General features: G+C 49.7%; 1 protein-coding gene across 1 annotated transcript in view; it reads right to left on the bottom strand.

Annotated features, from left to right (window-relative positions):
• Nucleotides 1-808: 808 nt before the first annotated feature.
• The window catches only part of TMEM272 (transmembrane protein 272), a 29,642-nt gene continuing 16,743 nt past the window's right edge, over nucleotides 809-13,707 (bottom strand). The window contains exons 4-5 of the mRNA XM_074982636.1: nucleotides 2,013-2,095; nucleotides 809-1,171 (exon numbers count right to left, since the gene is read on the bottom strand). Coding sequence (XP_074838737.1) covers nucleotides 809-1,171; nucleotides 2,013-2,095 — 446 coding nt within the window. The remainder of the gene's footprint in view (nucleotides 1,172-2,012; nucleotides 2,096-13,707) is intronic.

Here is a 13,707-nt window from a genome sequence, read left to right as displayed (position 1 = left end):
CCCCCTGAAATCACAGTCAATGCACTGCCAAAATAAACACATTTATCTGTAATACTGGTATCATGCCCCACATAATTTTGTCACATACTGAAAATACTAAAATAGTCAAATTCCCTATGCACTTCAGCGAGGGCTTTAAAGCAGTCTTTGTGAGACCTTAGCGTTGTTAAGTTATATTGTACAAAAAGTGAAAGGAAAGTTGTGCCGTATGGATTTTGCTTTCCCTTTTTTTCCCAGAAGGCAAAGATGATCTTGTGGTTGTGGTGCTGGACTGATACTCAAGAGATCTGGGTTCAGTTCTTGCCACAGACTTCCTGTATGGCCCTGGCAACATCACTGAATCTCTCTGTGACTCAGTTCCCCATCGGTAAAATATGCACAATGAAACATCCTCAAAAGGTGAATGGGTATTGAGGTTCTCAGACACCATAGTGATAGACTGCATACCCCTACCAATGCAGATTGAGAGGAAAATGCTGAAACAGAATCCTAAAAGGTCTAAGAATAAGGTTTGAGAGAAGTTTGCTGTCTACAGTACTCAAGTGCAGATTTTAACACTTCATATAAACCCCCGAACAAAACAAATGTAAAAGTTAGCAGGAGAGCAGCTTGCTGGCTATAGCTGCAATTTTATATTACAAGGCTGTTTTATATTAAGAGAGCCAGATGACACTGGCTTGCACAACTTCCTCAGTATAGTTGGCTGTTTTTTTTCATACACACACACACACATAAACATTGGTAAATTATTGCCTTTTGTTTCTCATTGGGCACCCTTTACCTAACAGCTGCTTTATTTCTATGGCTTTTAATCCTCTTCTGCAGCATATCTTCGCCTAGAAAAACAATATATACAGAAGCTACAAAAGATAAGCAAAAACAGCACAGTATGGCTAATGATAAGAACTCCAACTGCAAAAATGTACAAGGTTTTATCACAGTAATCCTGGGGCTGGTGGAAAGGTGGAATGAAATTTGGCAGGTAGACAGAAAACACCCAATAGTTCCCAAGTATGAACCAGATAAAAAGGAAGAGGCTGAGTGTAAGGTGGATGTAGTATTTGTGAGCATTCTGCCGCCATGGATATTCGTCATCGTCGTCGTCATCAATCACGACAGATTTAGAAAGCAGTTGCCTCATCCTGGTGGAGTCATAGAGCAAAAGTGTCACCTGTATGTTGTAGAGAAAAAGAAAATGAACAAACAGAGTCACTGTGACCCTCACGTCTTATGGGGTCCAGCAAATGCAGAAGATGCTCAGCACCTCTGAGGAGCTGCTCTGAATGGTCACCTAGCAAAATTAAAACACACAGACTGTGTCTACACTTGCCCCCAACTTCGAAGGGGGCATGGTAATCAGGGCCACAGGAGATTACTAACGAAGTGCTGCGGTGAATATGCAGCACTTCATTAAGCTAATTTTCCCCCACGGCAACTTCAAAGCGTCAAACTTCAAAGTGCCGGCATGCTGTAGCCGCAGGCACTTTGAAGTGCCTGTGCTACTTCAAAGTCTCTTTACTCCTCAAAACTGAGATTGTGACCTGGTTCACCTGTCCTCACTGATCAATAAAATCCAGCCAACCAGCAGCCAGTGTCCTTTTTATGACTCAGCTGTTCTCTGACTGACTGAGAAACACAATCACTGCGTTGTCCTGAATGCACCAACAGGTCAGTCATGGCACTGTATAGTGAGAGGTTGTTATTTTCCTGTGTTAACATCCATTTGTTCATTCTAGATCTATCATTTGATAAAAGACATCGGATCGTTGTAGCAGAATGTTTCCACAGAATCAATGATTTTTGCTTTGTGGATAAATATGCCTGTTTTGTGTTGCAGCAAGGCATTATTACCCTGTGATAACATTCAGTTGCATTGACATTAACTCTCAATTAACCATAACAATTTATTGTAAATTCTTAAGTATCATGTCTGAACACAGTTCACTCAAAATGTACTTTCTAATGGCAAAGTCTTGGCACATACAACATTTTTCATATACAATGCACAATACCTTTAAACTGCCGACAACACCACCCACCAGCAGATATAATGGAATTAATGGTTGAAGTGGGCAGTCTTCCAAAAACTTCATTCCTGAATACAAAAAATATATAATATTGTTTATTGCCTTTTGTGGCCAAAATGGCAGTTTATGCTTTACAAAAAAATGGTAAAAATGCAGTAAGTGCAGTGTTGTGCTCATACATAAGCTGCTGATCCAATCAACACTAAGGGGAGTGGGACTGCATTAAATGGGCTTTGTGTCAGACAGGACATAAATGAGGATAATGAGTATACAAAAAGGCAGGGAAAGGAAGAAACCGAATAAAGGTAAAATAATCAAGATCATGGGGTTACTTATGTGAGCCAGATGCATGTGTTTACAGCACTGTTCATTTTTTGTGAAGGGTATTTAAATATAGAGCTGGCCTCAAACAAACTCTTTCCCGACAGTTCCTATGTCCAGCTTCTCAGCAGCCTGTGAGCCAAGAGCTTCAGTCTTTGGAAGAACTTCCTTCGCTCCATAGCTCAACTGCAGTCGAGACAATTCACAGGAAATGTGCTGTCAGGAGCTATCCTGCCTGCCCAAGGAGATGAATGCTGCTCTAAAGAGTCATTCCATCCTGAGCTTTGATTTTTGGAATTTTTAATGACAATATTTAAGACCTACTTGTTAAAATGTGAAAGTACATAAATAACCAAGTGGTTGGAATACTCTCAAATTTCTATTGTTCGGAAATATTGGTGAGGTATTTTTATGACTGTTAGTCTGCAATATTATTTGCATGGTTACAGATTTTTTAACTTTAGAAAATATCTAGCAATCTTCTCTTTAACTAGGGCCACATGATTGGATGCACATCAGCGGAATCCCACCAAATTCACTGTCCGTTTTGGTAAATTTCACAGACACAGCATTGAAAAAAATCTTGAATTTTATTGTTTGTGATATTGGAATCTTAAATTTCACTGTGTTGTAACCATGGGGATCCTAACTCAAAAGATGGCCAGGCCGGGGGGAGGGAGAGGAATTCGCAGTATTGTCACGCTTACTTTGACATGGCCTTCAGAGCAGAGCAGCTAGGGAGTGGCAGCTGCTGGGCAGGAACCCAGCTTTGAAGAAGTGCCATTGCTGGCAGCAGCAGAGAAGTAAGGGGGGCAATATCGTATCATGCTGCCTTTCTTTGTTGCTGCTGGCAATGGTGCTGCCTTTAAAGCTGGGCAGCTGGAGATCAGCAGTTGCTGCCAGCTCTGAAGGCAATGCTCCCATCAGCAGCAGCACAGAAGGGTGGCATGCCATGCCTCATTATCCCATGCCACCCTTACTTCCTCACTGCTCTTAACAATGATGCTACCTTCTGGACCGAGTGCCTGGCCAGCCACCACAACTCTCTGGCTGCCCAGCTCCAAGGGGAGTGTCAGAAATAAGGGTGGCAATACCACCACCCCCAATAATAGCCAGATTTCACAGGAAAGACCAGATTTAAGGGCCTTGGATGAGTTTTTCATGGCCATGAATTTGGTAGGACCCTACAAATCAATAATTAGATCAACAGAAATCAAATCATTGCAATAGATCTTTGTGACACAATATTATACAAGAATCAGTGTCCTTTGCTTGGATAATAAATGTCTGCATTTTGCCTTGACATTTAATCTTCCTCAAAATGCCTTCCTAGATATATGTAGCTGTCAGAAACCATTATCCCGTGGCAATATTGTATTATATCGACAGTCTCTCTTAATTTCAACCAGGACTCTGCGCCTCACGTGGGATGTTACTTACAGCTCTGGGCTAATACCATAGCACAAATGCCACATTTTCATCTCAAAGTTTCCTACATTAAAATCTATTACAGGGAGAGGATATTAAACAGCAAAAGGTCAGATTCTCGCCGCCCCTCCATTTCTGAAGACTGGCTGCCCATGTGTAAATGATGCCTCCATGTCAACATCACCTCCCTACATTAGCCTCGGTCCTGGCAGCCCCATTCATCCCACCTGCACTCTCCCTTAGGGTAGTCAAACAGTTTTAAGCTATGGCCAGGCCAAGTCTGTTTAAGATGTACTGAATCAATGCATCCCCTGACTGTCTGGGACACCGAGTCTGTGTAGTAGCACTGACTGAGCACTGAGCTAAGGCCAAGAGAAGCAGTGAGCTGTAGCTGAATCTGGCTCATGGGTTATGTCTACACTGGAGCTGGCAGTGTAATCTCCAGCTTGGGTACATCAGAAGTGTAGCCAGGGCAGTGCAAGCAGCGGGGCTGGCCACATACAATCCCACCTGACACGTACTCAGGGGGACGAGGGGAAGCATAGCTCCTTTCATCCCCACAGCCACCCTTCTGTTGTTAGCATTCTATCCAGGTGACCATCCATCCTGCTTCTGGCAGGACGGTCCCGTATTTGGAACACCGAAAAGGCATCCTTACTTGCTTTAGAAAAGGGACTATCTGTCCCATGTTTTCCACTGGCAGCTGTGGCTGCCCCGTCCCTACCGCTGAGGCTTGGGGAAGGTGGGGGGAAGCGCCGTGGCTGCCCTGTCCCTGCTGCTTCCTTGGGACTCCCGGAAGCACTGGGGGCTACTGCAGCCTGGAGTTCGGGGAAGGTGGGTGGCTGCTGCCTCCTTCTTGGCTCCCTGGGGCTTGGAGGAGCAACTCCTCCCCCCATATCTCCCTGTCCCGTATTTGGGACAGGGAGATATGGTCGCCGTAATTCTAGCAGAGCTACAATGGGCCTGACAACCTGATCTGAAAATCCCACCTCGAGTGCAGACGGACTCGGAGTGCGTGGGAATAACATCTAACGACACCACCTTCTTAACAAAAAGGCAATCCTGGCTGTTGTAACCATAAGTTTGCCTCTATTTGATTTTGTTAGCTCCGGGAGTGCCAAGACTGTATGCCAGAGCCTTGGTGCTGGAACCCTCAGTAGATGAAGTGGCAATTGAGGCTAAATAATTCATAGACCAATATTGGGATACAGGATAGGTAAGTCTGTGAGCACATATTAGTAACTTGAAGTTAAAACAACATTACAGGGATATGATAACTACCACCCATAATAATCAGTATAAACCCAGGAAACCCTGATTCATAGAATCATAGAACACTAGAACTGCAAGAGCAACGAAGGGTCCTGTGGCACCTTATAGACTAACAGAAAAGTTTTGAGCATGAGCTTTCGTGAGCACAGACTCACTTCATCAGATGCTGGTCTTGGAAATCTGCAGGGCCAGGTATAAATAAGACAGAGCAAGGGTGGGGATAACAAGGTTAGCTCAGTCAGCAAGGGTGAGGCTTACTACCAGCAGTTGATCTGGAGGTGTGAACACCAAGGGAGGGGAAGCTGCTTCTGTGTTTAGCCAGCCATTTGCAGTCTTTGTTTAAGCCTGAGCTGAGGGCGTCGAATTTGCAGATGAATTGTAGCTCAGAAATTTCTCTTTGGAGTCTGGTCCTGAAATTTCTTTGCTGTAGGATAGCTACTTTTAAGTCTGCTACTGTGGGGCCTGGGAGATTGAAGTGCTCTCCTATGGGTTTTTGTATATTGCCATTTCTGATATGTGATTTGTGTGTGTTTATTCTTTTACGTAGAGACTGTCCAGTTTGTCCAATGTATATTGCAGAGGGGCATTGCTGGCACATGATGGCATAAATTATATTGGTAGATGTGCAGCTGAATGAACCCACGATGGTGTGGCTGATCCGGTTAGGTCCTGTAATGGTGTCGCTGGTGTAGATATGTGGGCAGAGCTGGCAATGAGGTTTGTTGCATGGATGGGTTCCTGAGTTAGAGTGACTGTGGTGCGGTGTATAGTTGCTGGTTAGGATTTGCTTCAGGTTGGCAGGTTGTCTGTGGGCAAGGACTGGTCTGCCTCCCAAGGCCTGTGAAAGTGGGGGATCATTGTCCAGGATGGGTTGTAAATCCCTGATGATGCGCTGTAGAGGTTTTAGCTGAGGACTGTAGGTGATGGCTAGTGGTGTTCTGTTGGTTTCTCTCTTGGGCTTGTCCTGTAGTAAGAGGCTACGTGTCACATTTCATGCCACAGGACCCTTCATTGCTGTTACAGATCCAGACTAACACGGCTACCCCCCGATACTAGAACTGCAAGGGACCTCAAGAGGTCATCAAGTCCAGTCCCCTGCCCTCATGGCAGGACCAATCACCATCTAGATCATCCCTGATAGATGTCTATCTAACCTGCTCATAAATATCTCCAGTGACGGCAATTTCACAACCTCCCTAGGCAATTTATTCTAGTGTTTAACCACCCTGACAGTTAGGAAGTTTCTCCTAACGTCCAACCTAAACCTCTCTTGCTGCAGCTTCTTGTCCTATTTTCAGAGGCTAAGAAGAACAATTTTACCCTCCTCCTCGTAACAGTCTTTTAGGTACTTATAAACAGCTATCATGTCCCCTCTCAGTCTTCTCTTTTCTAAACTAAACAATCCCAGTTCTTTCAGTCTTTCCCCATAGCTCATGTTCTCTAGACCTTTAATCATTCTTGTTGCTCTTCATAAGAATGGCCATACTGGGTCAGACCAAAGGTCCATCCAGCCCAATAGCCTGTCTGCCAACATTGGCCAGTGTCAGGTGCCCCAGAGGGGGTGGACCGAAGACAATGATCAAGCGATTTGTCTCCTGCCATCCATCTCCAGCCTCTGACAATCAGAGGCCAGGAACACCCTTCCTACCCTTGGCTAATAGCCTTTTAGGGACCTAACCTCCATGAATTTATCTAGCTCTTTCTTAAATTCTGTTATAGTCTTATGTCTTGCTCACCATAGCTACATTCAACAGTTATGATGAAACTTGAAGAAATCAAGACAGCTTAAGATTCAGAAGTGCACAAATGAGGCACCCAAACAATGCAAACCTCCCCTGTACTGGATCCATTTCCCAGTTCTACCACAGACATCCTGTGTGACCATGAACAAGTTTCTTAGTGTACCCTGTGGCTCATTTCTCCATTTGTGAAATAGGGATAGTGCGTCCATCCCTATCTCGCAGGAGTGTGATGAGGATAAAACATTATAGTGACAATGAGGCACTTATTATACTGCAGGAGTGAGGGCCATGTAGCCAGGGCGATAGCTATGTTATGCATGAACAATGCATCATCTCCTTCCCCAATTACAGCATTCACTCTCCGAGTGCTGAAGGGAGGTATGGAAATGCACAATTAAGGCACTTTAATTCAACCTTTTAGTGAGCGTGTCTTCAGAAGTCAGATTTAATCTGTGATCAAATATCAAAATGCACTAATGGTAGCTGTACGGCTCTTGTGTTCTGACTAAATCCATATTGTACATTCAGGAAAAAAAATCAGAACAGTTACACTTGCTAAGTCTGGGAAAGGACCATCAGCCAACACTCTCTGGCCGCGTCTACACGTGCTGGCTACTTCGAAGTAGCGGTGCCAACTTCGAAATAGCGCCCGTCATGGCTACACGTGTTCGGCGCTATTTCGAAGTTAACATCGACGTAAGGCGGCGAGACGTCAAAGTCGCTATCCCCATCAGGAGATGGGAATAGCGCCCTACTTCGACGTTCAGCGTCGAAGTAGGGAACGTGTAGTCGTTGCACGTCCCACAACATCGAAATTGCAGGGTCCGCCATGGCGGCCATCAGCTGAGGGGTTGAGAGATGCTCTCTCCAGCCCCTGAGCTCAATGGTCGCTGTGTACAGCGGCCCCTTAAAGCTCCCCGCCCCCTGCCTTCCTGTGCAGGAAGCTGAGAGAGCATGCAGGCAGCAGCATTGCCACGCGGCTAGCCTGCACGCTCTTCTGCAGCCAGAAAACCCCCTCCAGCGCTGCGATGGCTGCCCCCCCAGCCCCCTAAGTGCCCCCAGGGCACCCTCCCCAAGGGGAGCCAGGGCTCGCAGGCTGGCAGCCAGGCGGGGAAGCGGCAGTGGGGCCCCTCCTGGATGGAGGCCGAGCTTCGGGACCTGCTGGGGCTCTGGAGTGAGGAGGAGGTGCTCCAGGTAATAGGGAGCAAGAGGCGGAATGCGGATGCGTTCGCTCGGCTGGCCGAGGGCCTGGCCGCCCGGGGTCACCCTGCCCGCACTCTGGATCATGTACGCAGGAAAGTGAAGGAGCTGTGGCAGGGTTACGCCTGGGCCCGGGATGTGGCCGGCCGATCTGGGGCCACCCCCGTCACTTGCCCCTTTTACAGGAAGCTCAGGGCCATCCTGGGCCCCCGGCACACCTCCTCCCCTCTGGCCACTCTTGATACCTCAGCCAACGAGCCCCAGCAGGCCCCGGAGGTGGAGTCCACCCCGGAGGCAAGCCCCATACCCCAGGGACCCCCCCAGGAGCCCACCCCCGGGGCACCGGAGGAGGAGGAGGAGGAGGGGGAGTCCTCCTCCAGCGACGCCGGCCTGAGGATCGCCATCCCATCGCGGAGCTCCAGCCGGGCGTCTGCCCCCCAGGTGGCCCCCGACCGTGGGAGTGGACCATCAGGTATGTACCCCCCTGGTGCACACCCCCGGGGTTGAGGGGCGGGGGTAATAGATATGACCAGAGCCCTCCACATGCCCAGATGACCATGGCCCCAAGGACAGCAGTGGCATGTCCCTCAGAAGAGTGCATCAGCCCCTGCCCCCCAGCACGACAGTGCCATGCCCCCATCCCCAGGGCTGGGGGGAGCAGAACCTCTAGGGTCCCCTGGGGGGGGGAGGGGGGGGACACCCATCAGCAGCAGCAGCAGCATCTCCCGGGGACGGGGATGGGGAACCAGCAGCAGAGGGGTGGGGGGACAAGGGCCACGGCTCGGGGCCCACACTAACGGCTGTCTCCACTCCCCCCACACCCCGTGTTCCGCAGCTGCACCATCGGAAGGACTGGAGAGTGCCAGCGAGGTGTCAGTGGTCCAGGACAGCCCACCGGGGCCATCACTCCAGGCCAGCCCCTCGGCAGAGAACCAACCAGCCCTACGGCGGGGACGACGGCGGACCCAGCACCACCACCCAACAGCGACGGACCCCCAGCTGCTGGCCATCCATCATTGGCAGCTGGAGGTTGCCGAGCAGCGGCTGCGGGTGGAGGAGCGCCGCCTCCAACTACAGGAGCGGGTGCTGGCCTGGCGCCAGGAGGCATGGGGGGCCTTTATGCGGACATTCGACCGTATCACGGACTACCTGGCCCCCCATGCCGCGCCGGCCGCCGCTGTGCCCGCCCTGCCTGCTCCACCCGCTGCTCCACCCACTGCGCCATCCGCCGTCGCACCGCCACACGCCACCGAGGGCCCTTCCGTGGAGGGGGGCCTGGGGCCAGCTGACACCCGCCGGCCATATCTACCGGTCCGCCCGGCCCCCAGCCAGCCCCGGCCAGGGCTGACGCCGAGGCGTGGGTCGTGGCCGCCCACCCCCAGCGCTGGACATTAGGGGATGTGGGGCCCAGGACGTGGCCCCCCCCTCCCCCTTTGTATATATTCCCCTCAGTTTAATGTTGTTTTGTAAATAGTTTCTATATTAGACCCCTGTTGTTATGCTGATCCCTGCCCCCCCATGTACAGAGTTCTCCCCTTCCTTGTCTTCCCCTTTCATCTTATCTTATTTATAATACATATATATAATTTTGATTTTGCCTGTAAATAGTTAGTCATGATAATAATAATAAGAGTTCTACAGATATTTGATTTGACGAACAAATGTCTGCTTTTATTTACAAGAAAAGTGCGGGGTGTGCTCTTGGGTGCTCTGTGGTGTGGGCGTAGGGGCAGGGAGTGTTGTGGAGGATGGGGGGGTGCTGTGGGGAGTCTGCCAGCGTTCACCCTGCAGCCTCGTCGAACTGGGCCTGCAGTGCCTCCCGGACCCGGGTCCCTTCAGGGTCCACCTGGCGACTGGGGGCAGCGGGTGGCTGCACATCAGCCCTGCCGGCCTCCACAGCCCAGCCCTGAAAGAAGGCCTCCCCCTTGCTCTCCACCAGGTTGTGGAGGGCACTGCACGTGCCCACAATCTGGGGGATGTTGGTGGGGCCCGCATCAAGGCGGGTGAGGAGACACCTCCAGTGCCCTTTGAGGCGGCCAAATGTGCGCTCCACCACCTGGCGCACGAGGTTCAGGCGCATGTTGAAGCGCTCCTGGCTGGCTGACAGGTGGCCCGTGTACGGGTGCATGAGCCAGGGCCGGAGGGGGTATGCCGCATCTGCAATGACGCAGAGGGGCATGGTGGTGTCCCCCACAGGGATCTCCCGCTGGGGGATGTAGGTCCCCACCTCCAGCTGGTGGCACAGGCCCGAGTTCCGGAATACCCGGGCGTCGTGGGTGCTGCCAGGCCAGCCCACATAAATGTCCAAGAAACGGCCCCAGCTGTCCACCAAGGCCTGGAGGACCACTGAGTGGTAGCCCTTCCTGTTTAAGTAGCGTCCTCCACTGTGCTCCGGGGCACGGATGGGGATGTGGGTCCCATCCAGAGCCCCGAAGCAATTGGGGAAGCCCAGGGTGGCAAAGCCCGCGATGGCGTCATCTGGGTCCCCAAGCCTCACGAGCCTGTGGAGGAGCAGGGAGTTGATGGCGCGGACGACCTGCAGGGGAAGCACATGGGAGAGCACCAATGAGGGGTGTGCAGGGTGTGTGTGGCCCTCCCCTGCCAGGGCTCCCCTCCCCTCCCCTCTCCTCCCCTGCCTGGGCCCCCCTCCCCTGCCAGGGCTGCCTCCTCCTCCCCCTGTGGGTCCTCTTACCTCTATGAGGACAGCCCCGACGGTGGCCTTGCCGACGCCAAACTGCTGCCCCATGGATCGGTAGCTGTCTGGAGTGGCCAGCTTCCAGACAGCGATGCCGACCCGTTTCTCCACACTGAGGGCACGCCGCATGAAGGTGTCCTGGTGCCTCAGTGCAGGGGTGAGCCACTGGCATAGCTCCAGGAATGTCTGCCGGCTCATGCGAAAGTTCTGGAGCCAGCGGTCGTCGTCCCACTCTCCGAGCACCAGTCGCTCCCACCAGTCGGTGCTCGTGGGGTAGCTCCACAGCCAGCGGCGTATGAGGCGGGGGGGGGGCAGGGTGCTGCAGGGTTGGGGGTTGCGTCCTCCTCTCCTGCGGGCAGCTCCTCCTCTGTGGCAAGGATGTGCTCAGCTGCCTCCTGCATGGCATGGAGCAGGGCGAGCACTGCTCCTACAGGGGCGGCTGTGTGGACCTCTGGCTGCTGCTGCTGCTGCTGGGGGTCCATGACTGCGTCACTCGAGGTGTGCGTGCCTATGGCTCTGCAGACCGCGTGCTGTGCAGGCTGTACACGTACAACATGATGGGGTCAAATTTAGCTACGACAGATCAGGAAAGGGATCTTGGAGTTATAGTGGATAGTTCTCTGAAGACATCCACGCAGTGTGCAGCGGCAGTTAGTAAAGCAAATAGGATGTTAGGAATTATTAAAAAAGGGATAGATAATAAGACAAAAGATATCATACTTCCCCTATATAAAACTATGGTACACCCACATCTTGAGTACTGTGTGCAGATGTGGTCTCCTCACCTCAAAAAAGATATATTGGCATTAGAAAAGGTTCAGAAAAGGGCGACTAAGATGATTAGGGGTTTGGAACGGGTCCCATACAGGGAGAGGCTAGAGAGACTGGGACTTTTCAGTCTGGAAAAGAGGCAATTGAGGGGTGATATGATAGAGGTATATAAAATCATGAATGGTGTGGAGAAAGTGAATATAGAAAAATTATTTACCTTTTCCCATAATACAAGAACTAGGGGACACCAAATGAAATTGATGGGTAGTAGGTTCAAAACTAATAAAAGGAAATTTTTCTTCACACAGCGCACAGTCAACCTGTGGAACTCCTTGCCGGAGGAGGCTGTGAAGGCCAGGACTCTATTAGGGTTTAAAAAAGAGCTCGATAAATTTTTGCAGGTTAGGTCCATAAATGGCTATTAGCCAGGGGTAAAGTATGGTGCCCTAGCCTTCAGTACAAGGGCAGGAGATGGATGGCAGGAGATAAATCACTTGATAATTGTCTTCTGTTCTCCTTCTCTGGGGCACCTGGCATTGGCCACTGTCGGCAGAGGGGATACTGGGCTGGATGGACCTTTGGTCTGACCCAGTATGGCCATTCTTATGTTCTTATGTCTGGGAGGGGCACTTTAAGGGAGCAGCTAGCTGTTGCCCCAGAAGCGCTAGTCCGCCCTGTGACCCTGTCTGCAGCTGTTCCTGGCACTCTTATTTCAATGTGTGCTACTTTGGCATGTAGACGTTCCCTCGCAGCGCCTATTTTGATGTGGTGCTGCCCAACGTCGACGTTCAACGTCGACGGCACCAGCCCTGGAGGACGTGTAGACGTTATTCATCGAAATAGCCTATTTTGATGTAGCGTGCACGTGTAGACGTAGCCTCTTTGTTGAAAATGGACCAAAAACCAGGAGTCTGAAATACATCATTGGTGCACTCAGACATCTCAGTGTTCGTAGAAGTTCTTCCATTGAAATAGCTTCTGTAGCTCCAAAGGCATCATATAAGAGAGCAACATTCATCCTTTTGTTTGTTTACTAGTCTAACCCTACCCAGCCTTCTTTATACTTAGAAGCATGTGAATTGTGCTTGAAATTAGTATTTTTTTCAGCTGAAGCCTGAAGACTGTGCACAGTATCACAAAAAGCAGTTCTCTCTTCTGGCTGTTTGGCGGTGAATTCATATCCTGGACATGTACATGCATTCTCTTTTGTTCACATAAAATTCAATAACTTGCCCGATATCTTTTATTGAGGATGCAAGTTCTGGGTGAAATTGCCTTGGAACCTATTCCTTGGCATTTATTATCAATATTAGTATTACTTTAGCACTTACATAATTCTTTTCATCTTTAGCTCAGATTACAATCATTAGGCCAAATCCTGCTTGAGTTATATGAATAATCTCATTGGATTCAACAGGAGTGCAAATGGGTCAGGTGAGCAGTATTTCACAACTAATTAAGTTTCCTGACACTGCTGTGAGGTAGAGAAGAAAATTAAAAAAGACACATTTCACATATGGAGAAATTTAGGAAGAGAGATTAGGTGGTTTGTCCAAAACTATAAAAGGAGTCATTGTCAGAAATGAGATGAGAAGGCTGGGATTCCTGGCTCCCCATATAAATGGCTGCTGTTGTCATGCCTAAATATCACCCCAGAAGCTTAATGGGTGAAAAATAATAGTGGAAGGGATTGTGTTTATTATTATGAGCCAGACTCTACTATTCAGAGGGCTGCTCCTGCATAACTCTGCCAATCTGCTTTGACAGGGCTTGTGCTTCCAAGCCAGCTCAAGGAATTGCCCAGATAGATACCAACAATCAGACCAAACTCAGTGGTAGTTTTATGATGTGGACAAACATAGATAGTGACAAATATGTAGTGTAGGAAGTGGACAGCCATCTATGGTGATGCCATTTATGGTGACACCACCAATGTCAGGTACGCTTGTGTCATAAACCAGATTCAAACTAATGTTTTCACAGGTGGCATTGCTATATTACTCTGTCAGAGAGGTAGCCATGTTAGTCTGTATCTTCGAGAACAACAAGAAGTTCTGTGGCACCTTATAGACTTACATATTTTGGAGCATAAGCTTTCGTGGGCAAAGACCTGCTTCATGACTCATGCATCTGACAAAGCGGGTCTTTGCCCATGAAAGCTTACGCTCCAAAATATCTGTTAGTCTGTAAGGTGCCACAGGACTTCTTGTTGTTCTATCTGACTCTATAGTACCTACAAGCTCCTACTTTA

This window comes from Carettochelys insculpta, chromosome 1, assembly GCF_033958435.1.
Source record: "Carettochelys insculpta isolate YL-2023 chromosome 1, ASM3395843v1, whole genome shotgun sequence".
Lineage (NCBI taxonomy): Eukaryota > Metazoa > Chordata > Testudines > Carettochelyidae > Carettochelys > Carettochelys insculpta.
The sequence above is the reverse complement of the archived record's forward strand: the minus strand, read 5'-3'. Positions and strand labels throughout refer to the sequence as shown.